General features: G+C 39.9%; 2 protein-coding genes across 2 annotated transcripts; both read right to left on the reverse strand.

Moving 5' to 3' along the window:
* Window positions 1-897: 897 nt before the first annotated feature.
* On the reverse strand, window positions 898-5,612 carry LOC132153210 (T-box brain protein 1-like). The gene is made up of 6 exons (XM_059562554.1): window positions 4,619-5,612; window positions 4,000-4,154; window positions 3,590-3,711; window positions 2,962-3,120; window positions 2,798-2,859; window positions 898-2,103 (listed from the first exon to the last, which is right to left on the reverse strand). Exons 1-6 carry the CDS (start codon window positions 5,299-5,301, stop codon window positions 1,257-1,259), a joined length of 2,028 nt encoding a protein of 675 aa, XP_059418537.1. The 5' UTR covers window positions 5,302-5,612; the 3' UTR covers window positions 898-1,256.
* Window positions 5,613-20,146: 14,534 nt separating this feature from the next.
* Window positions 20,147-23,123, reverse strand: LOC132152533 (uncharacterized). Its single transcript, XM_059561293.1, has 2 exons — window positions 20,669-23,123; window positions 20,147-20,267 (listed from the first exon to the last, which is right to left on the reverse strand). Exon 1 carries the CDS (start codon window positions 22,427-22,429, stop codon window positions 20,948-20,950), a length of 1,482 nt encoding a protein of 493 aa, XP_059417276.1. The 5' UTR covers window positions 22,430-23,123; the 3' UTR covers window positions 20,147-20,267; window positions 20,669-20,947.
* Between the last annotated feature and the right edge of the window lie 3,379 nt (window positions 23,124-26,502).

Raw genomic sequence — 26,502 nt, forward strand, 5'->3', positions numbered from 1 at the left:
TGTCCTTAACTGGTTAATTTCTGGTATTGACCATTCAAGTAAACGACTCTACACTTTGAACCTCCTATTTTATAATCTGAAACAATTTTGTGCAACATTTCATGCATGGCACTTGGTTTGATATTTTATTTAATGCAGTGACACTGATACATTAAGGGCTTTCTCTGTTTAACTTTAGGGCGACTGTAAAATTAAGTAGCAAACAGCATTTTTCCCCATTTAAAAAATGAATAAATAAAACAAGTAGCATATAAAACTACCAAAAAGGTTGTTCTGGGCGAGTTTCTTATTTGTTGCATTGTCTGTCTACATTTTATTATGAAAAATGCATCATACAAGCAACAAAACTCACATTGTGAATGGCTTTATCCATATAGGCCTACCTCCCTAATACAGGTAGAGAACATGGTTTGGTTGTGAAATCAGCTTAGTTTGATTCTTGTGTACTTCGCCCAGGGTTTCACATTCGGTCATATTTATTGCAATTAAGCACACCACAGTTACATTACCTTTACACATTAGCAGGCCTAACTCGCTTTCTTCCTCATAAAGAAAACAGCCAATGAAATACAAATGAAATGTCGGGGTTGGTTAAAAGATAGTCTATGTTTTTATCTCTACAAAAAATAAATAAAGTTACGCTGGTTTTATTAAAAACATACGTTCAGAAAATGAACCTACGGACTATGATATTTACGAACATACGACGCGACTCTAAAAGCAACATCAATAATATAAGCGTACATAAAATGCGCCCTCCGACAGACATGCGTCAGAGGAGCTCTTTCTACAGGAGGAACTCTTCAACAGGTAAAGCAGCTACTTCCACTTCACCAAGACCTTTGTCATAACAGCTGGAACCGGGAACCTTTACGAGCTGTGTCCTATTTTTTTCAAACATCAAAATATTTAATATATGTAGCTATTCGAACGAACAAACGTCTAAGTACATTAAACAAACCTTTCTATACAGTACATCAACATTCAACGAGAAGAATCACAAATGGATAGATAGAATATCTACATAAAATATGTACAGTTCTTCCATACTTACAAGAGGTTTAACAGTTAGAACCTTAGAAATGTCATTTGGGAACGAAAACCGCTTGCTCCGGTTTAAAACTCGACGCTTGGCGTCCTTCGAACGACGCGACCAAGACGTGTGAATAATTAAACAAATAAGCACATAAATAGGAATAAATAGATTATAAGTCACTCGTGCATCCTTGAACACGTTTTTTTTTTTTTTGCGGTTTCTAACTGTGGGGGTAAAAGCTGTAGTAGCCGATGTCCTTGGAGCAGTTTTTCTCGCATTCCCTCGGCGTAAGCATTTCAGATTTTAATGGAGACGATGTCTCGGAAACCGGCGTGGCAGATGGCGAAATCCTCCTCCGCTTGGCTTGCTCAAAAATCCCAGAATCGCTCGAATCGATGGACTTAATTGAGGACGGGGTTTCTATCCAGCTGGATTCAGACAAGTCTTTGGGTTTGGGCTCGTCCGCGCCGCCTAGCGGTGACCTCTCGGGCGCGATGGCGTCTCCGTCCTCGAGGCCAGGGAGCAGGTAACCGGAGGTCGTTCTGCTACCCACGGAGTTGGACGGCCAGCATGACAGGACGGAGCTGGACTTGCTGCAATATTGCGGCGGTGTGCGGGTGCCCCACCCCGGCGGCTCGCCGTAATACCCCAGGGGTCTGTTAGAGCATCCCGCACCGGTCAAGGGCAGCGCTTTAACACCGGCAGCTGCGTACGACAGAAGGGTGGCCGCGTTACCGGCGAAATCAGCAGCCGCCGCAGCATCGTATGCCGAGGCTGCAAAGTCCAGTCGGTTGTTGGCAGGGGTGACAAACCATCGCTGCGGGGAGGCCACCGTGGTCTCCTCGGTTTGTTGCGGGGAGAGCAAGCTGTTACTAAGTGGGACGCTGCGGTCCGTGCCAGGAGCGCCTCCGACGCCAGGGTGAAAACGGGACTTGGCATACGAGCTGACAAATTGGTCCTGCAGGAAAGAACCAGCCATGGCATATCTTGCGCTAGGCATGATCTGAGAGCGCGGAGAGTCACCCGGGGACGGCGTGAACCGATCGATGTCGCACCCCGTGTAGACACTGGAGAAAGATGGTGGACAAACACGTTAAATGTTGCATATGAGATTTGTAGCTAACGGCAAATAAAGCGTTGCAATTTTCTCGCAATTTCCCATTCTGCGCGTAATTGCGCGAATAAACAAATTAACACTGCGCAAGGTCAGCCCATATGCATATTGCTCCAATGTGGTTTATAATTATTTAAAACAGTGGAACAAAACAAAAAAAAGTCTCAAAACTTTTCTAAAGAAATATTGCTGGCAAAAACACAGTGCATGATAGAGCCATAATGAGATGCAGTGAAGTGAAATTATGATTTATGTCTTGAGATTTGCCAGGCCAACGCACAAAAGGTTGTAAACACATCGGCCAATTGAAATTCCGAGCCAAAATCATATTTCTTTGCTGGATGCACCGATTTAAATTAACAAATAAAATAAATAAATAAAAATAATCAATCGATTTCTAAACGATATGTTAACCTTGCCAGAGTTACAATCCTTCTGTGATCTTTGTGTCCGAGAAATAGAAATGCGCACGCACATATAAGGAGAATATTTTGGTTAAGATCAGAAAATTAAAAATGTACCTCGTGCGCCTAAATGAATTGGTTTCATTCATATCAATTGTATTTATTACCATCAACCCTGACTACATTTTATAGGTCAGAGAGAACAGAAAGGTCACCAATTTAAAAAGAAAAATCAAAACTTACGTGTCATAATTGTCACGGAATCCCTTTGCAAATGGATTGTGGTCTATTTTTAGCTGCGTGATCTGTAAGTGACAGAAAATGTCAATAATAATAAATTTAAAAAAAACTAAAAAAAAAACAGTTTATATCAATCAAATAAATAAAAAAAAATCAGCTTTACTTACATCAGTATTTTGATATGCGGTGACCGCAATAAACTGCGTCTCCGGGAAGGTGAACGTCTGCACGCGCCCTGCTTGGCTCGTGTCCTCGGTTCCGTCCTCGTTCACCTGCACCACATGCAGTCGAGGCTGGTATTTATGCAGCGACTGCAGGACAACCATCTGCAGGAATTCAAGCGAATAAACGAGCGTCAGAGAACATCTCCTCACGCGTCTTTACGCTCCCGTAGATCCATTTGGAACACCAACATGAAAACTAATTTAGCTACATTTTAACAACAGTTTTGTCAGCTCATTGGTTACATGTAAATCAACCGGTTTAACTCAAATAATTCAAAAATACAAATGATTTGCCCACGGCTGAAATGTTTCGTAATGTTTAAATGTTAAGGTAGCATATTTTCACTTATGGATTATCTTAACACAAAAGATCATGTTTTTAGATTTATATAAATATTAATACTAAGAGAGACAGAGGGGTTTTTTGGAGCTGCTTGTAATGTGCAACTTCTGTAAAATGCAACCAGCACAGCATTGTTACTAATATTTCTAACACTTTCGGAACGCATGACACAGTGAGACTAAAAATAACGAAATAAAAATAAAATAAATCTAACGATAACTAACTTACCTGTCCTGTGTTGTTCGTTGCTCCTTTATTGTTGGTTAGTTTAAGTTTGCCAAAGGATATCTCTTGACGCATCCAGTGCGCACCGGTGTTTGGCGAATCCGGGTGCATGTATACTCTGTTTCCTGTTTACAATATAATTGCACTGTCAGTTCTGAGTCAGGACAACAAAAATAATATAAAAATAAATAAAAATAAAAACTCTTCTGCGTCTTATTAAAATCAGTCTTATTTAAACATAATAATATTACTAGAAATAGGTCATCATCATCATCATCATCATCATTATCAGCACGACAATTATTATTATTATCATTGTAAATTGTAAAATAAATAAATAAAAAAAGCCAAAAAAAAAAAGCCCCACCAAAAAAGCCAAAAAAATAAATGAAATAAAAGTAGACCATATTTACCAGTTACATTCGTGTCCGCTTTGCCGCACGGGACCCATTTTCCTCCTTGAAAGCGCCAGTGGTTCGGATCCGCGAGAATCACGTCCACAAATATATTGTAATGCGCCGTTGGGTCAAGTCCAGATATATTAAAACTCAAAAACGGGAACATTCGCCTGAGGGTACATCAAATGCAAAGTGTTTAGTGCACAGTACTGTAGCTCTGCCAGCAAACGTGGGTTTTGCAATCTTTAATTGTAATATGAAAAATATTATTTTTTTAAAGGATAATTATGTACTAAACAAATGTAAATTTTTGGATATCTCGGAAAAGCAATTCGAAAAAAAAAAAAAACTTTATTCCATCAAAAGATTATTAAAAGACAGCATTGCAGGGATATTCAATGGTTTTAAATGTTTGGAAAAACAAATCCAACGAATAATAAAAAAGAAAAAATGCATTAAAGAACATAAATAGGCTGAACTAATTAAATAAAAATGTGTGTGTGTTTTTTCTAGAAAAAAAAAGCTTTTTGGAAGAAAAAAAAAAGGGCATTCCGCGTAAGCGAAAGCATCAATTTGTGGAAAACAGTCTAGTTTGCCAAAAGGATAATTACATCCGTAATTGCAAATCACCTACCGTCCTTGCTTGGTAATAATCATCTCCGTTTGATGTCTGTGAAATTTAAGCCAAAGGGCCCTGTTGCAGAGGTAAACCTGCGCTTTACCGGGCACGAGCCCTGCCTGAGCGGAGGAAAACTGGTAGAAAGCCGTGCCTTGGTACGCGTGTCCGTACTGCTGCGCGTATGGGTAGCCTGCCGTCGGATAGCCTTGCGGAGAAGAGTTGCTCAGCAGACTGTTGTAGGCTCCGTTCGTGATGACCGGGTGGTGAGCCATGTACCGGCTCGGGCTGCCGATGGAGAAAGCCGGGTGCGTCGTTGCATGCTGACCCGGGTAGGGAAACATGGTGGTGGGACTCGGCTGAACTTGACTGGACTGAGACAGGAGATACCTTTCTCCCGCAGATCCATCGAAAGTGTGACGACTGTCGGCGACTCCGTCAAGATCAGGAGAGAGTTTGCCTCGCTGGACGTCCCCTGACGAGTCCTTCGAGTCCGCGAAATTGTCTCCCTCTGACTGATTCGTCATCCCAGCGGAGTTTTTTTTCAGAGGTGAACTTCTCTCCAGGTTGTCGCCGATAGATATAACAGGGTAGTCCTGCAAGGCGAGCTCAGATGCTTGTGCGTTTGGGTAGCCACTGCCCACAATCATGCATTTCTTGGAGCGCGCTTGAGCTGGCGAGATGCAACGCTCGAGCTGCATCGCTCGATGACAAATAGCAATTAACGCGAGCGCGAGAGAAAACTAACGCCTTCCTGCGGTTCGAGCTACTTTATGCAAGACGGCAAATTAGCCAATTGACACTAGTCTGCAATCAGGGAAGGCTTTGCTTTTCAGTGCTCGGTCTGCATGGTTAATGAATCAACTTTTGCTATTGGTTAACACGTGACGGTAATTTAATTAGACAGCACTTAATTAGTGTAATCAAGCAGGCTTACACGCCACAGTGTAGTCACTTCTGCTGGTCATCCATGTTTGTATACTATAGTCTGTGAAAACTGGGGCTCTCGTGATTCTTCAGGAGCGCACTAAGTAGTGCAAATAAACCCTATTGTCTTCCCTTCGAGGCCTTTTGTGTGAATATATTTCTATGCGGTGGAAGTCACTCGGTTTACTACGAAAACTTCATTATTCATTATTTAAAGCACTTGAAATGACACGCCTCGAGCACTACCTAAAATGTTTGCGTTTTAGCGTGAAATCTTGGCTTCTCTTGAAGATCTGTTTACTGCTCCCGAGACATATTAATATTTTATTTGGATGGACTACTTCAAGTTACGCATTCAACGCTTTATGCTTCAAAACATGACTGAAAGAATCAAATCAGACAGGAGTCAAAAAATATATATATGTACTTTACGTTTGTCAAAAAATGTTACTTTATAATATCTCTTGAAATTATTTGTTATATTTAAAATTACAAATAAAATAATTAAATGTCTTATGTTTTTTTTCTCAAATAGTTGGGAGCAAAGCAACGACGGCTCTGATGCGCATCTTGGAGGATGCTGCCAAATACAAGGCACGATCACTTAGCTACAATCATTTAGTTTATTTAATGGAAAACGCTGCAATTAATGCTAAAATGCATGCTGGATGATATTACCTTATTCTTTTTTATTTATTTTTTTCAAATATATATACTATATGAATTGAGAAAAATCCTTATATTGTCAGCGAGAGAGAGAGAAATGCGATCTTAAGTGTTAATATATTGTCTGATGGACACTTCTGAGCTTTGTTGATCTGAGCCATGCGAGTTTTTATGGAGACATACATTTAATGAGATTCAAATGACTCTCCCTCTCTCTTTCCACAAAAGGACGCGTCTGTTTCTTCAAATATTCAGTTTTATAAAAGAAGTGTGTGTTTAGGCTATAAGGATAACGTCTTTATACGAGGGGAGAAAATAATGCATTGCAGCGTAAGTAGGGAAATTTATTTTCTTCACAAATCATATCTTAATTATTGTACCTAATCACAGCTGTGTCTTAATCTACAGTAACACAGCATCCCAGCGGTCATCTGAAAGAAGTCACATCGTCCTCCACCTCAGCAGCCTGAAATAGGCTCTTCTTATCAGTTCATCTCACCTGTCTCACTGGCACAAGCGACTCTCCCCATGCACGACCTCGCTGTAGCACCGCGTCACGTGATTCCTCGCGTTCTGGCCCTTTAAGTGGCGCAAAAACACATTTAACGTTGCAGAATAGGGTTTAATTTGTAAAAACTGTAAAAAAAAAAAAAAAAAAAACTATCAAAAACCAAAGTTACATCAGTGGTTCTCAACTGGGTTTGGTTCATAGGCGTGCAACAAAAGATGTCTTTAAAATCAAACACTTAAATTGATTAATATTCCCAGTAGTAGCACAGGTCCAACAATATGCACAATTATTAACATGAATAGGAAAATTGACAATTTTTCTAAATGCATAACACCACAAGTGTGATTCACCAGCATATCACATACAACAAACACTGGGCCAAATATTGTTTTTCGTTTTAGCCATTTTACAAAGTGACAGATGAATGTGCGCCAAAATACCATAGAGTTTGATTAGGTGGCATCAACAACAAAATAAATTAGAAATATTCTCTCCTCACTTAGAAAGACTGGTTAGCATAAAAATGCACAATTATGTTTCAGTGCATGTTGTTATTATATATACTTTATCACATTTTTATTACTTGATTATAGAAGGTTTAATATCTGTCAAATAGGTTGTGAGTCAGTCAGACAAACACACAAATTCAAACATTTTGAATAGGTTAGTTTTAAAATGTACAGTTACTACTATTATTTTTACACACATATCACAGTGGACCTGAAACATTAAGTCAATAACAAGCTCCTTGCATTATTTCCCTTCATCTCTATATTTGAAATCTTCTTGTATTAGAGCCTACATGCAATATTTAGATACAGGTAACACATTAGTGCACCTTATAATGTCCAGAAAGCCAAAGAAATTGTGTGTTTAGGGCTGCAGAACAGCTCCTGTCTCCCAGAAAAGGGCTGGAGGCAGAGGTGAGTTTTTCTGAGATCTAATGAAGATGCTTCCATCTCCGAGGCTAACAAGAAGGGTCATTATAACAGGGCAATGGGGTCCAGTAATCTATTCTCCTGAAACATGCATGCACAGGCTTGCCTGCCCCCTACCAGCAGGCCAATCGGCCATCTTCTCATTACCAGATCATGCCTTTCATCCCTTTCTCCTCCTCTTTAAGAGGCTACCAGCAGGCTTTACTCCGAGGCCTTATTGTTGAATTAACTGTGCATGCACCTGTCTGAAGAGTTTGTTTTTCTACTTGTTTTTTGTCCTCCTTTTGTTGTATATTAGCCCCCTGTACTTTGCACTTATTAGCACAGTCAGTGGCCACAGAGGGCCCGTCGTGATTAGGAACGGTAAGGCCAGCCGCTCCCTCGGGGGGTCATTGTGTTGGATGGAGAGCTTTTCCATCATCAGGTGGGTATACAAACATACTGCGCTGTCCCACGTGAACAACTGTTGTGTTTGCATTGCATGTATGCATCTCTAACGAATTTCACTAAAAGCTTTACTATTATAAACCAAACCGGGATTGGGAAGAAGATCCTGAGAAGATGATAATCTAATGACCTGGAGGTGATGATATTCGAAGAACCTCTAATGAAGCCTCACCTGCAAAAAAACAGCTTGTATAGATGACATCAATCTGGAGGTGTTTACCCAAGGTCACGTTGCAGATTCTTCACCACTGCATTTATTAGTTGTGCAGTGCCAACAACAGTAGATGTACAAGCCAAACATCATACTGAAACACAATGCATCTGATGCGACTTAAATCAAGAATAAAATTTGAAGATCAAATACTGAAGTTTTCGAAGGTTGGGTCACATCACAGATTCATTAGTTCATTATTCGTGTGATGCCTGGATAAACATGCAAAGCATCAGATTGAATCAATGCATCCGATGCAACCAAAATCAAGGACAAAATATCACATAGTTCTTGAAGATTAGATCATGTTTCAGATTCTTCACCATGGCATTTATTAGTCATACATGAACAAGCCAAACAATAGACTGACACTCAATGCATCCATTGTAACCTAAATCAACACAAAGCTGAGGACAAAATTGGAATGCCAACATCAGATTGAAACTAAATTCACTCAATGTGACCTAAACCTAAATTGCATTCATTAGCCATTTAAGGCCTAGTTAAACATGGCACTCAGGCTGATATACAATGCATCTGATGCAAACTAAATTAAGACGAGGACAAAATATTATCACTGGAAAATCATTTGAGAAATGAATGCATTTCTCAATGTCATAAGTTTTGATTCCCTGGGAATGCATGAACTGATAAACTGCATACCTTTAATTCAATCCAAGTCACTTTGGATAAAAGTGTCTGCCAAATGCATGAATGTAAATGTAAAAAAAAATTCAAATATTAAAGTTCTTGAAGGTTGGTTAAGAACCATACAAACCTAGAGGTCCTGTCACTAAGGAACGTGTTTGCCAGCCAGGTCTAATCGAATCACTGTCAATGACAGATCGAGGCAGCTTCTGTAAGTGAGCACTAGTCTGGGGACTTTACCTAATGCCCGGCACTGTCACATCAATGATGTGGTCACCGCACAGCAAATGACAACAAAATTATTGCCAGCCTGGATATGGGGACAGAGAAGGCCGTCCCAGTCAGAAGAGATTGCTTTCTTTGGAGAATATAAGAGGAAGGCGGTGAGCTGATGGACAAACACGGCGAGAGGCCGAGGTTATTTGCCATTCATGACAGGTAGTGGCTTACATTACAGTGTCACTAAAAATTTCATGGGAATGCATTTAAGATGGCCCTTGAGTTATTTATAAGTTGTTTGCCAGATGCCAGATGAAATTCATACGAAGAAGTCAAGCCGAAATATGACGTCTTTCTTTGTCGAATTGGGAGAATATTCAGAGGGCACGTTCTAATCAACGCCTCGGCTCTCTAATAGGCACGGGCTGCATTGTTTGATGCTGACATAACCACTGACCGCAGCGGTCCCCCGCGGTTGCAGCTGAGGCCTGTCAGAAAGCATCAGCCAGCTCTTTGGAAAAGAAAGACGGCTGGTGGGCTGGCGTGGGCTGTGTGGACAGTTGTGGCTTTTAAACCCTTATTAGCCTCTGTGCAGACGACTCCGGGCCCATGTCGTCTCTTGAGAAGCACTCCCACACCTCTCATTATTGATGTCCTTTTAGGTCTCCTGCTCAGGTGTCACTGATGTTCCCCTTGTCATAGCTAGCCCTGCCTAGTAAAGGAGCCAGATTTACCTGGCCCTTTGAATATCCGTTTTTACTCTCGAATTGATGCAAAATCGACATTTATGCTGCCCTGATTGGTGTTTGCCCAATTATCTGTGCGGTTGACTCAAGTCAGTCTGCAATATTATTATGCATGCAACATCCTGTAATTTTCATGTGAACAATGAGTTTTACACACAATAAGTTTCCCAAGTTTTTAAGAGGTGTTAATTGAACAAATGCACCTAATTAAAGTAAATCAATAAAAGTTATTTTATACAAAAAGGTGCATTGGAGAGAGTAAATTAGAGCAATTTGTTGGCTTTATTTTCCACACCTGACACCACAAAAGCAAGGCTGATGAGGACAGTGGCCTTTCAGGTAGGCAAAAGGTCTGTTCGGTTCACTTTGTGACAGTATAGTTTGCTGAACTTGAACCTGATATAATTATTTTGTCCACATAATCTGCAATAACAGACCAATGTGCACCAAATTAAATCACATTTTAATTAAGAATTCTAATAAGATATGCATATAAATAAATATCTGTTGCTTTTAGCTTGCTCTACTTTTATATTTCTCTGTAGAAAATCACTCCAGAGGTGATGCACCATAAAGAAAAAACAATGTGCACCTTGACTTTTTTGCATGAATACTCTTGCATTTACTATTTTTAAATAGTGAATAGATTATACAGGTTATGTTTTAAAAACTAGAGAGCACATACAAATATTCAACATATTTCCAACATAAATATGACATGAAAAAGTTATTAATTTTTAATTTTTCTTTGTCAAAATTTTGATGCTTAGATTGTCTTGAATTTTTGGATTATCATTAAATATTATCATTCTCATTGAAAAAACATATATATATATATATATATATAATTATATAGTATTTTACTCAACTTGTGCATTATGTATTTTACACTGAAAGAAAAAATCCAGTAGAAAAACTATTGGTAACTTTCTTCCAGAATATTATCTGGACATTTCCTTTGACTCTAAAACACAAAACAATGCAATACATAATTTAAGAATTGTTTCAAACACCTGTGAAAAATCAATACAGAAACTTCATATTAACACCATACATTGGGCCCTGTTTGACTTTTTGTAATGAGTATAATGTTTGTTAGATTATCATTACTATCTAACACTAACATCACTACTAAATACATTGTGATTGGGGCACAATGACTCCTGGGTCACATTTTAAAATGCAATAGATGTTCAGTTCATTTTTACAGCGAAGATTATCAATTTAGCATGATGATGCTGTTTTATGAATCTCAAACATGCCTGATTTTGCCAGATCAGCAGTTTGATATTCATCACACCAGTTACGATGCACAGATCAATTTATTTCTCACATCTATCGCACTGTCAGTCGACCCACTGTACAGGCGATGCGAAGCTAAATCACTGATGTGTAATACAGGGCTAAACGATGGTGAAGATATAATATCACACACTGAAGAAAAGGCTTAATGTCCCAACTAAAACCAACTTTTATCACCTGCAACTGACCTGTTATCAGCCGCTCAGTGTGTTGCTAGTCCCCTGAAATATTTATCAGGCCGTATGACCCAGGAAGTGCAACGGGGGTTTGTGACCATTTTGTTGTTGATGCTGCTGCACGCTGTCAGACGTCTACAAGTGAAGAACATCAGCCACTGTCCCCTGCAAGCCCCAAGTCATGAAAGATTCAGAGCAAGTCTACTTTTTAAGCCATTTCAGATGAAAAGCTCGCAAAAATGAAACTGACTTATGCCAAATGAATATCACTGAGTCGCTGTGATTGTGGCCTTTGATGTTTGCAGGGTCGAAATTATTTATAAAACATCAATTTTATCTTAAGACAAGCGAGGCTCAAAGTGGGTGCATTTTTCATCAGCCTCCTTAGAGGATTTCAACATATTTGCCCAGACCCTAAACGATAGAAAACCTTTCTAGCATCTATGTTGTGCTGATTTTCCACAGTAAGTAACGGATTCAAGAATATATATGTTCAGTTCTAGCTGCCCAAGCTTTGACCGGTTGTCAGAATTGTGCATAATATAAAAGTTATACACCAAACAATTAATGTCTGACAAAGATTTTGCATTTAAAGTCTCTACAGAATTGCAGTTCAATGTATATCATGCATGCTTATGTATAATAGCATTGAAAACACCAGTGCAAAGCACCAGGTTGAAAGAATCTAAGAGACTATGGTCAGAAACATAGTTTATGCATGTACGCAAGCATTGACGAAAATGTTGAAAGTCAATGCATTACAGCAATGCAGTTTTGTTGTACAAACTCAATGTGCATTTTCAAATTACTAAGGTTTCACCCAGCATCAGCACTCAAATGCATGATAGGTAATGTCTGTTATAATGGAGACAGTTTAACATACTGCAAGATGTATTTAAACTAGGAATATGGAATAATCAAACAAACCAAAGTGAAATTTTTTTACCAATCATGTAGCAATACTATGAAAGGTACATACATAAATAAACAGCTAGATGTGCAATATTTAAATGCAATGACACCTCTCTATTGCAAACAAATAGTCTTGGTTTGTGCACCTGTAAAAACGAATATTGAACAATTTTCACGATTGTAATCACGGCATCTATCATAGTGGAAATACTTGCATAAAGCAGGTTTTGACTCAAATAAACAATGGAGGAATCAAACAAACCAAAGTGAAAATTCAAAAACGGACCATGCATCCATCATACAGCAATGCTAGAAACATACATTTATAAATAAATGGCTCGGTGTGCAATATTTAAGTGCAATGACACCTCTCTGAAACAAACAGTATTGATCTGTGCACCTCTCAAAACTAATACTGAACAATTTTCACAATAGCAATCACAACATTAGTGTAGTACGTTCAAAATGCACAAAATTAAGTCTGTGCAACTAGTTTAAATACTTGCATAAAGCATGTTATGGTTCAAAATCAAGTGAATATTAAAAAACGGACCATGTATCAATCATATAGCAATGCTAGAAACACATATATATGAATAAATGGCTGGATGTGCAATATTAAATGCAATGACACCTATCTGATGCAAACAAACAGTTTTGATCCGTGTGCACCTGTCAAAACCCATATTGAGCAATTTTCACAATAGCAATCGTGGCATTAGTGCAGTACATCTGAAATCCTCTCTAACACACGAGGAAAAGCGTTCTCCTTGCACTCCATCTATAAAAATGAACCCTTAGCCAATTTCTTTGAGCTGGGTAGTACGCCTGCCTCCTCCTCCCCGTGGCAAAGTGAAATGGAATTGCCTCTCACATTCAAAGACAGCTCAGTGGAGGTGATAATAGAGCTACTCCCTGCTGTCTACAGCCAGGAAATAGGAAAGTGGCATATGGGGCCAGGAACCAAACAGAACAGGAGATACAGCCTGGCAAACAGGAGGGAGGGGGACCAAAGGAAAGGTTAATGATAATTCAGGAATTCTAGTGGGAGAAAGTCTTCTTGAAGTTGAGAGAGTGGGGGAAGGAAGAATCGAGTGCTTATTTCAGAAACTTACCTTCACTGCACGCTTAAACATTTAAACAAACACTCGTCAAATTGGATGCAACTTCCGCTCCAGTGACTGAACGCCATATCAGGACATTGTGATGATTATTTTTCTGCCAAAAGTTCGCTCTGGTGATGCATTTTGTCCACCTTATTTAAATAAATACAGTTTCAGTTTTTTGAGCAAGCATGACTTTATTGCACCACTGGTGAAACTTATTTTGTATCGCACTTTATACAATACAGATTGTTTAAAAGCAGCTTCACAGAAAAATAACAAAACCAATGATGCAAACTTCTTCAAATATGAGACAAACCCAAATTCTGCTCTAAAGACAATAATTTCATTTTTCAGCTCAAGTCTCTGCAGTGTTGATTCAGTTCTGTTCAATAACGAAGTTCGATTTAGTTATAAGCAGCTCAGCTATAAAAGCAAGTCAGTTTAGTGTGATCCAATTTAGTATAATAACAATAACAGTGTCAATGTTTCAAAATGTATTATGTTTTAAAGCGATTCAGCTGTAAAACAGTGCTACAGAAGACAATCGAGTCTTCATTCAGTTCAATTCAGTTCCAGTTTTGATCTCATCCAATAGTGTCAGTGCAGTCAATTAGTAATATTGTTGCATTTTTTTTTTTTTTTGGAGCAGTCTTCCAAGCATCATAAGATGTGTGGATTGTTTGAAATTTTGCACTTCTGCTGCAAGTGTCATTACAAATGCATACTTCAACTTTAAGCATGACAGAAGAACCACAAAACTTACCTTGAACCATCTGCATTGCTTCCAGAATGACTGTCCCTGTCCGAAACCGTTCTGCTCATTTGTGCATGCAAACTTCCACAGGTAACCGTGCCCAGCTCTGCATGTCAACACACAACAACACCCTAGACTCATACCGCCCTCTGAAGACAACTGGTGTAAAGCGGACAAACAAGGTCTGAGGTATCACAGGGGTGCGAAAAGAAAGCCCAAAACAATAGACAGTGATTAAAACAGCTCTTTTATGCACTAGTGCAAACGGGAGCAAGCTGAGACTGCAGAGGAAGGCAGGAGAGCATTAGCTGACAGAGAACTCACTTGCAGTTACTCACCCTGTTACCACACCTTGGCCGAGGCAGTTTGTAGCCTCTCAGCTCTTCAGAGCGGATAGCGGGCCTTTAAGTATCAATTAAACTAGCAGTGGGATTAGCCACCTCATCATCAGGCAATTTGCACTGTGTTGCTCCTCTGCTGTGCCTTTGTTCGCATTCATTTGAGGCATTTTTAATCTCTCTTCGATGACAAAGGTATTTGAAGAAGCAAATGACAACTGTTGAAGGGCACAGTTTAACCGCTGAGGTTCTCGAACAGATTAGAGGTCGCTCTATTCCTGTTCTTGTGGGGTATGCATGAGCACACACACACACATGCTAACACACTAAATATGCTAAAATGCAGATAATCGATGGTGCACTTGCATAAATGTGAAACAAGCACATGAATATTATATGTATGCATATATGCACATATGACAATTGCACAAATGCATGTCTACATGAATTTACATTTATGCATGTGCAACACTTATCTACGGTGACTTACATTGCTTTAAATAACAAATTAAACTGCACACCTTAGACTGAAATTATCCACATAATAAAGCTTGAATAGAGCCTGTATGTTCAATTATTTGCCGAAGACAAATCTAAACATGCTTAAACATGCTAGATAATCAATGTGCACAATCACGTTAACATTTGAGGTAATCACATGAATATTACACATGCATGCATATTTCAGTCTTTGGTGTGCTATCGATTTAGATTTTTGTAAATTTAGGATTAAAGTTCAAAATAACTACTAGGGTTATTTAGTGAGTTGCGATTGGACTACTTACATGGGTTTGATTCCCAGAAAATGCATGAACAAAGCGATAAAACACTGAAAGCAATATGTCACTTTAGATAAAAGTGTCTTTTGAATGAATCCTCAAAAAAAAGAAAAAAAAGCATAAAACGTAAATGTACACAGATATGCATGTGTTTATTTACATGCATGGGACACCTAAGACTGAAAAAAATTGCACAATATACAGTTTGAATGTGCTCACTTAACTGCCAAAGACATGTTCACATACTAGACATGCAAAAACAGATAATCGATGATGTACAAGCACATACAAGCATGTCCTCATACATTTACGTTTATGCATTTGCAACACTTTTTTCTAAGGAAACTAATATTGCATTCAAGGTATGAGTTTTATCAGTTCACCCATGACTTTGGCATACTCTGCTATTTGTGCTACAGAATTAAAATATCGCAACCCTTTCATGACATGTTTTTACAGTACAGTTAACTGTAAGAAAGAGCACATAAATACTAAATGCATGAATACATGTACAAAGAAAACATACGCAAACATGCTTTTCAAGCTGCTTTCACATTAAAGCTTTTGGTGCAGACCTTTTAAATGTAATTTTTCAAGCAAAACTCATGATAGTACTTTGCTTGTTGATGATGCAAAAGTGACATTGACCCAAATAATACAATGTAAAAAGAGGCCTACTTGGGCAGGGGTGGAATCGAACTCAGGTCTGGACCAAGCAATGCAGTCAAGTGTGAAAACAGCCACAAAGACTTGCATTTCACCATGAGGCTTTGCAATCAGGTTTCAGGCCACCTGCAGCAGCAGACATGGAGTTCAGGTGACATATATGTCATAGAGACAACATTCATCTTTCAGGAGACAAATCTCTCCACAACGAGTTATCACCAGAACACAGAGGTGACATGACAGGGCCTTCAGAGGCAGATCGATCAATAACCTCCAGAGCTTGAACACTTTCCATTTCAGCAAGATCAGAGTCTGGCAGATGTCAGGGCTGAATGTTGCTCTGAGATGCTCTGATGCTGAGATACAACTTCAGTGCACTGGAAATAGGGAATTTAAATTCAAATTGTTAACAGTGTGTTATCTTCTACAGTGAATGGGTGCCGTTAGAATGAGACTCCAAACAGCTGATAAAAACATCACAGTAATCCACAAGTAATTCACACCACTCCAGTCCATCAGTTAATGTCTTGTGATAATAACACTTCATCTAGTGAAAAAAGGTTGTCTGTCACATCACAATTCACTGATATATTTCTTTAGAATTAGTTTGGACTATTTTGGCTTGTAAATGGTGCTTGATCTTTTCATATTCCTCTCTTGATTCAGACAGGATTATTTTTTCTCCGCATGGAAGTAAATCCACATGGATTGGTTTCTTACAAACATGCAGCTTTGCAGTTCTCAAGACAGGAACTGATGGACTGGAGTGGTGTGGATTACTTGTGGATTATTGTGATGTATTTATCAGCTGTTTGAACTCTCATTCTTACGGCACCCATTCACTGTAAAGGATCCATTGGTGATCAAGTAATGTAATGCAACATTTTTCCCATGTTCCCATAAACACACAAAATCAACAAACTCATCTATAAATTTTCATTTCTGGGTGAACTATTTCTTTAATCTCAATTAATTAAAGGATTAGTTTTTAATATTTAATATTTCTCTCATTAATACACCTTTAATGTTATTAATAACACTTTTAAAGATGAATATGATAAAAAAAACATTTTGATAACGGCAAAATGTTTCTGCAACACTGTGAAATCATGTTTTTTTTTTAACTAACGTTAAATTTTTTTAACAAAATATGTGTAATATTAATGAGCTAGGATACAAAATGTAATCCCAACCCTTTCACAACTTTTTATTTATTTTTTAACCATGTAGTTACTGCATCATTACATGAACAAAGTCAAAACCAATCAAAATTTTGTATGCAAAAAAAAAAAAAAAAAAGGATTGAAGGATTCACAAATATCATAGTTTAGGTTTCGAATGGGGGAAATCGCCATGAGATTTTAAAACTTTAATCAGATTTCTTAGATATATTTTTTTTATTTGTTTTTTATAAACTTTATCCTTTCTAAGATGGATTTTTCTAAAAAAAAACAAAAAATAAGATTGAATGGATTCTGTTCATTAAGCGATTTGGGTTGAATTACCTGCCAAACTTTAATGTTTACAGAGCGTTTGAGAAATATAAATACAGTGCTGCCACACAAGGGTAAAAATAAATGAATGATTCAAAACTGCTCTTGCATTACTAATAATGAGGCTACTAAACCAGTCTCATGTCATTGGCTTTAGGTTTAGCATCTTTTTGGCTCCCTCTATCAATATTGTCAGGCCTACACATGATGAAATCCAAGCCGTTGCTGAAATATTCAGCACTGAGGTTTTTATTTGTCCCTGTAGAGAGACACTGTATGATTTAGTAATGCAGATGGAAGAGGCTGCCAGCACAAATCTCTCTCTCTCTCTGCCATCATGGCTGAGGAGCTGAGATTTCTGGATTGCCACTAACATAAGCCGTGTTTGATAGCTGCCCAGCGTCTGTGTGTTGTTCAGATATCTGCAATCATTCTAACCTAAAAATATAAAGCAGGCACAAACATTTTAAGATCACCTCTATTATGTTTATTTTTGCGTTTATATATTTAATGCAAGTTGCACTTGAATGCTGCTAGAATGCATGCTACATTATTAAATGTTAATGTATAGAAGAGTTATATACTATATACTGTATCCATTTGGTAGATGCTTTTATCCAGTGTGACTTATTACATCAGAAATGTCATGAATATTTGGCCAACACAATACAAGCACAAAGGATGGTTTCCCTCCTGTAAATACCTGTGCCATTAAACCGGATGTGTTATTGTTATTATAGGTTGTAATAGAAAATGTGACTTTAACACATCTGTTTGGCAAGACTGTGGCTCCACCAATGACAGTAGTTGATCTGAAATAGAAAACTGACCACACTTGTCTTGCGTTGCATCACAATTTGCACATTATGCACATGATGCATATAACTGATCTTGTTTAGAAATTCAGAATTCAAGAATTTGCTCCCTTTCATCAGTGTTAACTGAATTGCAACACACAGGAAGTTTATATATATATATATATATATATATATATATATATATATATATATATGTATGTATATAGTTTTTAAATTATATTGTTTATTATTATTAGTTATATGAATTTCTTTGAATTTCAGTTCATTTTAAATCTTTACATCTTTTTTTTTCTTTAAAAATAAGAAAATTATTTTAAGAATTTTATTTTAAGAAAAAAATTAAATTAGCTGAAAATGTAGTCTCCCTCAGGCTATCCAAGATGTAGATGAGTTTGTTTCTTCATCAGATTTGGAGAAATTTAGCATTACATCACTTGCGCACCAATGGATGCTCTGCAGTGAATGGGTGCCGTCAGAATGAGGGTCCAAACAGCTGATAAAAACATCACAATAATTCACAAGAGAGCGACAACAGGAGATGGACTTTTTCACTGGAGGAAGTGTTGTTATGGACTAAAAAATCTGTTTTTTACAAACATGCAGCATTTGTCTTCTCAAGATGTTAACTGATGGACTGGAGTGCTGTGGTGTGGATTACTTGTGGATTAATGTGATGTTTTGGTCAGATGTTTGAATCATCTATATCTCGGATGTCATTTTTGGATGAACTGTTCCTTTAAGTATATTTCAGTCAGGACCACACTGTTTGATTAAGATTATTGTAGAGGTCCTGAACATTATTTTGGCGGCAAGCTTTGCTCTTAAGAGTTCAGATTCTGAGCTGTCCACAAACAAACCTCATTTAGGTTTGAAACCCCCGAAGCCTAATGCAATTACCAGATTTTTTATTTTTATTTTAATGTGCGACAAATATAAAATTCCATGCAGAAGTGATACAGGTCTGTAAATGAGACCGGACAAGATTAAGAAATGGTTAACTGATAGATGATTTCTGTGGACAAGATGCTAAGCGATCAAATGTCTGTATAAGGAGGAGCTGGGGATGGAGAAGGGTAAGCACATACAGTATCAGTGCAACAGACTAAGGCAAGTACCTTAATCTTACAATCTCTACCCTGGCTACCTATTAAGTTTAGTATTAGTTACAAAATATTGTACTACTTATTTACTACTTATTTATAAGGCCCTAAATGGTTTAGTATCTGTGTACCTAACCAGTCTTCTACAATCCGTCCCGCTCCCTGAGTTCGCAAAACTCTGGACTTTTGGTGGTACCAAGGATATTAAAGTCTACCAGGATTTAGAGCATTTATGCATTGGCTCCCTAATTCCAGATAATGTTTGGGATTTAGACAAACTCTCTCTGGTTAAATTTAGATTAAAGTCATATCTCTTTAGCCAAACTTTCACATTATCTATCTCATAATCGTGTACTCCGGTTATATCTGATCAAAATCTCATTCTTAGCTATACGTTTTTGTTTGAATACATTAGATGCGTGATTTTACTGTACATTTCTGGAATATGGACATCGCCTTGACTGATAAATTACTAAATGTAATGTAGAAACTTTAATTGTCTATGAAGCTGCTTTGCAACTATGTGTATTGTGAAAAGCGCTATACAAATAAATGAGAAAAGCATGAGCACAGACGAACTTGTATATATGATTTAAATGTAGTGGGAGGAGTTACAATCAGCTGAGCGTAAGCTGATGCTGGCTGTCACACTGTGATCTGTCTGAACTACACATGAGCTCCATTAGTCACTCATACTTGATTTTTGTTCCCTGGAAATCAAACCCACAACCTTGGCCCTTAGAGCTTTATATACTCTACCTGTTGGGGATTGCCCCACTGATTGCTAGTTTTTAATGGTGTTAACCACTTCAGTACTCTGATCAGGGAGGAGTCATCAGATTTCGTTTCCACTTTTATTTTGTGCAAGTTTCAACCTTGTACACATGACAGTATACAACTGAGGTAGTTTCTGTAATAAACAAATAAACAAAATAAATGACTTGTCTACATACTGTTATGATTCAACAGTAAATTACGAATGAAACATTATCAACAACTCTCATATATCCCCTTACAATACTAAGAAAGAAAGGATATAAACTATGGAAATAAATAGAATAGCATAAATCACATTATGCTGCATTATTATAACAACAGTTAACAAACTGTAAAATATAGGATTATACACATAAGGGGAAGAATTAAACATATTCATATTGCAAATATTAGTGGTATTAGCGTCCGTGCTAGCGCGAGTGTGCTGATAATTACACAGATCACAAAACAGCGGCAATATTGGCTTAGTGCCAGAAATAGTTGCAGCGCACACAAACATTCCGCATTAAACATAGAATCGTATTATGAACTTACTTTGTCAGTAACTTTAACTTGCACTCAAGGATGTTGCACACGAGTGGAAAGTCTGCACACGCTATGAAACTCCAGCTACAACACTCCGGCTGCTGTGCTTGCGTAGCAGAGAATACCTCACTTACGTTAGAATTGTATCTGCTTCAAACTACGTATAGCGCATCTTCCGTAACTTAACACATTAGCAGAATAAATTACGGACAATAAGAGAAAAACCATAAAGAATTCACAACAGCCGCCCCCACATTTGAGCAGTAAATGTGCAAGTAAATGAATTCTTTAAGAGTCTTTAGTATCATCCTCAAAAGCTGGCAACAGAATCAGGCGGGCAACTGGCCTTGTGTACACTTTGCCCTTGACAAGGACATCTGCTGTTCTCACACATCCATCCTTACTGACCACAGTCTTTACCACTTTACCAATAGGCCACTGAGCTCTGGGAAGTTGTGGATCAATTATCAAGACCACTGAGCCTACTGCCAAATTGTCAGATGGTTTGTGCCATTTCTGGCGTGTCTGAAGTACAGGTAAGTAGTTCCTTGTAAATTGATACCAAAACTGGTCCACAAGATTTTGACAATGTCGCCATCTGCGCCGCCCCATTTCTCCTGAGGCATATGCCACCTGCGGAAGTGATGCATCCCGCCGCCCCATGAGGAGAAGGTTTGGTGTAATGGGATCGAGGTCTGCAACATCTGCTGAGACGTATCCAAGGGGTTTTGAATTCAAAATGCACTCTACCTCCACTAAAACTGTAGACAGGACATCTTCAGAGACAGACTGGCTTCCAACTGCCACTTGGAGAGCAGCTTTAATGGAGCGGACCTCTCGCTCCCAAACACCACCAAAATGAGGAGCATTAGGCGGATTGAATTTGAAGAGGATCTGGTAATCGGCTAATTGCTCCTTTAATTGGGGTTCCATAGCTGCAAAGGCTTCTCGCAGTTCTCGTTCAGCACCACGAAAGTTTGTGCCACAATCGGACCTGATCTCCTTTGGTCTGCCACGTCTGGCTATGAATCGCCGGAGAGCAAGCAGGAAAGCGTCCACATCCATGGAGTTGAGAAGCTCTATGTGGACAGCTCTTGTGGTGAGGCATTTGAAAATGACACCCCAACGTTTCTCAATCCTTCTGCCTATTTTAACGTGATACGGGCCGAAACAGTCCACTCCTGTAGAATAAAATGGTGGGCAGAGAAGCCTGAGCCGCTCTGGCGGCAAATCTGCCATTGGTGGTACCTTGTGCTGCGCTCGCCATCGTTGACAGGATACACAGCTAAGCTGGTGGTGTTTAACAGCTTGGCGTCCTCGTAAGATCCAGTATTGCCTACCTATTTCTGCATACACTCGTTCTGTACCCGGGTGCAACAAGCGCTCGTCAAAGTCTTTAATGAGAAGCTTTGTTGCTGGATGCTGTGGATCTAGCACCATTGGATGAATTTGTTCCACACTTGGGCTTTCCAGTCTCCGTAATCGCCCTCCAACTCTGAGTACATTAGTCTCTGGATCCCACTCTGGAGCAAGACATGTTAGTCGACTGTGGATTGGTATATGTTTGTGTGTTTTAAGAGCTGTTATTTCCTCAGGAAAACTCTGAGCTTGACACTCTCTCAGTAGTAGCAATTCTGCTTCACGGTGATCTATGAGCTGGGTGTTATCCGAATCATCTGTTACCTTTCGACATGTCTGTTGAGTTGCCTCCACTAACTCTTTCCATGTGCTGAACTGAGTAACATCTGGAAGGGTTTGATCTGGGTCCATAATGGTGAGGCAGCAGTAAAACCTTTCAGTTCAGGTAGCTCTTCTGACTTTACCTGTTCAGGTCTCTTTGGCCAGTGCTCATGACCCAATTTTAAAAATGATGGCCCCTGACTCCAACGACCAGGCCCAGTAAAACTTAAGAGTGATTTACCTCTTGTGATATCGTCTGCTGGGTTCTGCTGCGAGTCCACGTAGCGCCAAACACTGTGCTCTGTCAACTCCTGTATTTCTGAGACTCGTGTTCCAACAAAGACTTTGAACCTACAAGAATCTGACTGAAGCCACTCTAACACAGTTGTAGAATCTGTCCAGAGAATTGTCTGCTGGATGGTAAGAGTGAGTTCGTCATTCAAAAGCTTTGCTAACTGTGCTCCTGCCAATGCTGCGCATAATCCCAAGCGAGGCATGGACTGTTGCCTCTTGGGAGCAACTCGCGATCTAGCCATTACAAAGGAAGTATGAATGACAACTTCGGTGGCCTCTACCAAGTAAGCTACTGCCCCATACGCTCTCTCAGATGCGTCACAGAATATATGGAGGTCATACTTTTGGTGAGCATTGTTGGGAACTGATGAATAACAGCGAGGAATGGTTATCACACTAAGATGCTGTAACTCACTTTCCCAGGTGTTCCAGGCAGCATAAAGATCAGGCGGCAAGTTTGGGTCATCCCATTCTCTTTTTTTGGACCATAGCTGTTGAATGAGCACCTTTGCTCGGGTGGTGAAAGGTACAATGAAGCCCAAAGGATCATACTGCGCGGTATATTCAATGGGACGATAGTGGTATCCTAGGGTATCAGCAGCACAATTCCACCGGAGACCCAATGTTGGCTCCGTTGGATCAGTCTTGCTCTGCCCCAACCATTGTTCTGCCGCCAAGGACCTTGCTTCTGTGGGTAAATGTGATATCACTGATGGTTGGTTGCTAGCCCATTGTCTGAGGTCAAATCCACCCTCTGATAGAAGACTGCGCAGTTGATCAATTGTTAGCTTGACCTCGGATGTGGTTGGAAAGCTTGCCAGATAGTTGTCCACATAAAAGTTCTGCTGCACTGTTTGTAGAGCATCTGGGTAATTCTCTTGGTTATTCCGAGCATGCTGTTGCACAGCGAAAATGGCACAACATGGGCTGCTAGTTGTACTAAACGGCAAAACCTGCCATTCATAGACGTCTGGACAGTTCTCACAGTGTAAATCTCGCCAGATGAAGCGGAGTAGAGGTCTGTCCTCAGGCAACAGACGGACCTGATGGAACATTCCACGAATGTCCGCACTAACAGCCACTTGGTGTTGTCTGAATCTCAAGAGGACCCCCAACAATGATGGGCCAAGAGCAGGGCCAGGCAGAAGCTGATCATTCAACGAAAGACCTTGATATTTGAATGAGCAATTGAAGACCAGCCTTGGTTTATCATTGTGGCACACCAGGTGGTGGGGGATGTACCATGCCTCCTCTGAGTTGGTAACTTCTTCAGGTTGGAGCTTCATAACATAACCTGCTTTAACAAGCTTATTAAGCTCACCAGAGTATATAGCAGCTTTCTCTGGGTCTCTCTGGAGCTTTCTCTCTGGAGCTTCCTCTCTGTGCTCCTCAGACTAGGCATAACAGATTGAATTCTACTTATGAGTTTTGGAGCTCCAGGTCTGCGGAGGAGGGGGGTGGCATACCTTTGTATTTCCTCCACCTCAATCCTCTGTGTTCGGCCTTCGAGAAGTTTAATTGCCTCCTGATCTTCTTTGGATCGAACCACTACTTTTTCATTTCGATATGGCAGGACGTCAAGCTGCCATAATTTCTCAACATTACGACAGAGCAGGTCATTTGGACAGCCAGTTGAAATGAAAAGACACTGTTGCACTGAGTTGTGACTTGGCGTGTAGTCCTCTGCCCCTTGTAGGGCCCACCCCAGGGCTGTGTGCACTGCAACTGGACCACCTCTGGTTCCTCGACGGACTGGCTGATCTGCTGTGATAAGATGGACGTAGTCTGATCCTATCAGCACCAGTGGACGCACATTGTGGAATGACTGTAACGGAAGCTCTCTGAGGTGAGCGTACCGTTTTTGAAGTCTCTGCACTAGAAATGATTGCTCTACTAAATCCAGACCCGAAGCTGTGAAGGCCCCACGTATCTGGAAGCGCCTCCCTGGTTCACTCTTTGGAGAAATTTCCAAGTTAATCTTGAACCCGGAAAGGTGAGTGATGTCGGATCTTACTGTACGTAGAGCCAGTGTTTCAGGTTCACCCTCCAACTGAAGATTGTGGACGGCTATTGGTAAAATCATGGTTCTCTGTGCTCCATCGTCCAGTATAGCGTAAGTCTCCACTGACCTGAACTCGCTATGTAGCAGCACCGGTACCACTTTGAGAAGCACTCTGCAGGTCACATTAGCAGGAGTAAGATAAATGCGACTCTCTGATGTGTTTGATGTACAGTTTGTTGGATCATCACGGGCTATACGATGAAGCACCTGGAGATGTATTCCACCACATTCACAGCATGGCTTTTTGAGGTTGCATATCTCGGGTACATGTAATCGGGCACATCGCCAGCATCTCTTTCCATCAGAAATCCACTTCTGAAGGTCAGTTACCGACTGCTCTTTGACTTTATCACAATGGGTAATGTAATGCTCTTTACTGTTGCAAAAGAGGCAGTGTACCTTGAATGGTTTCTTAAGCTTTAGCTCTTTAGGGGAGGTAGAAAGCGCCGTCTCTGCTTGGGATGCACCATGATAAACAACTAGATTTGAACCCTTTGTTTTAACTGGGGGTTTCTCTTTACTGACCCCTGGAAGTCTCTCATGCTGGTAACGCTGTACTAACCGAATGGACAGTCTCTGCTGCTGTGCCTTAACCTGCAACCATCCAGCAAAGTCCTGTAGATTATAAGGGTTAAGACTTATGGAGTTAAGCTTTCCCTGCTGTTGAAGGAACTCAATGAAGCCATCCCGTAGATACTTTGGCAGCTTGCTAAGCAGGCGGTCTACATGTGAGCAGCAATTAAGCTCCATCCCTCTTGGTCCTTCTAGGGACAGCAGCATACTGACTAGGAGATGAACTCGCAAAGCAAAGCTCTGAAAGCTGTGGCTATCATTGGGCTTGACATCTGGTGATGTGAGGATGGCTGCTATCTCACTTTGTGCCAGTTGATGTGGCTGGCCGTACTGTAACTGCAGTGCTTGCATAGCTGCTGAATACGGATATGGGTGATGTCGACAGGACTGCGCTATCATCTGAGCTTCAGGCAGTTTAAGATGTTCCAACAGTACATGATATTTATACTTCTCTGTTAGTTCTGGGTAAGGCTCAAGCAAATTGTCCAATGCCAGCTTCATATTTGCAAATTCTCTTTCACTGTCACTTGTGAAGTCTGGAATTTTAGGCTTAGGGGGGCTATACAATGTCCGCTGAGCTGAACCGGGTGGGGCTGCTGTCTGGGTTGGCAACAGCTGTGGAGGGACGACAACTGGTGCAGGGCTCATGGAAGGGAGTAAGCCAGGAATCATGTTTTGAGAGGGTAACGTTGATGGCATCATTGTTTGATAAGGAGGGACATGACTGGATGAAGTAAATACATTCAGTGGGTCTATCTTTGATTGTGGTGTAACAAGATAGCCATGAGGTGCCATAAGATGTTGATAGACAGGTGATGGCGAAATCAGCTGTTGTGGCTTAAGGGCTGGAATGATCGTTCAGTGTCATGAGTCAAAGCTCGTTCCTGACCAGGCAGAATTCTGGAAGAATGAGATGAGAAAGGCTCATATACTTGGGGTTGTGAAAGATGTGAAACAGGAGATGCTATGCCAGATGAGGTGGGAGAATACAGTAAACCTGCAGTCTTGGATTGTTGTGGATGGATCGGAGTGAATCCAAAATTGCAACTCTGTAATTCTGCTTTAGAGATAGCACCTGTCTCACGTGACTTTTCTTCATGTATCACTGGGGTGCATACCGTAGCCTGTGTGCTGACATTTGCCACTGTGTCATGTGGGTGTATGGGCGGAGGGCTTAATGAACTAGAAGGTGCTGGAAAAGATGGTGGTGATGCAATAGCCTGTACTGGTTCAT

The sequence above is a fragment of the Carassius carassius genome, chromosome 11 (genome assembly GCF_963082965.1).
Source record: "Carassius carassius chromosome 11, fCarCar2.1, whole genome shotgun sequence".
NCBI lineage: Eukaryota > Metazoa > Chordata > Actinopteri > Cypriniformes > Cyprinidae > Carassius > Carassius carassius.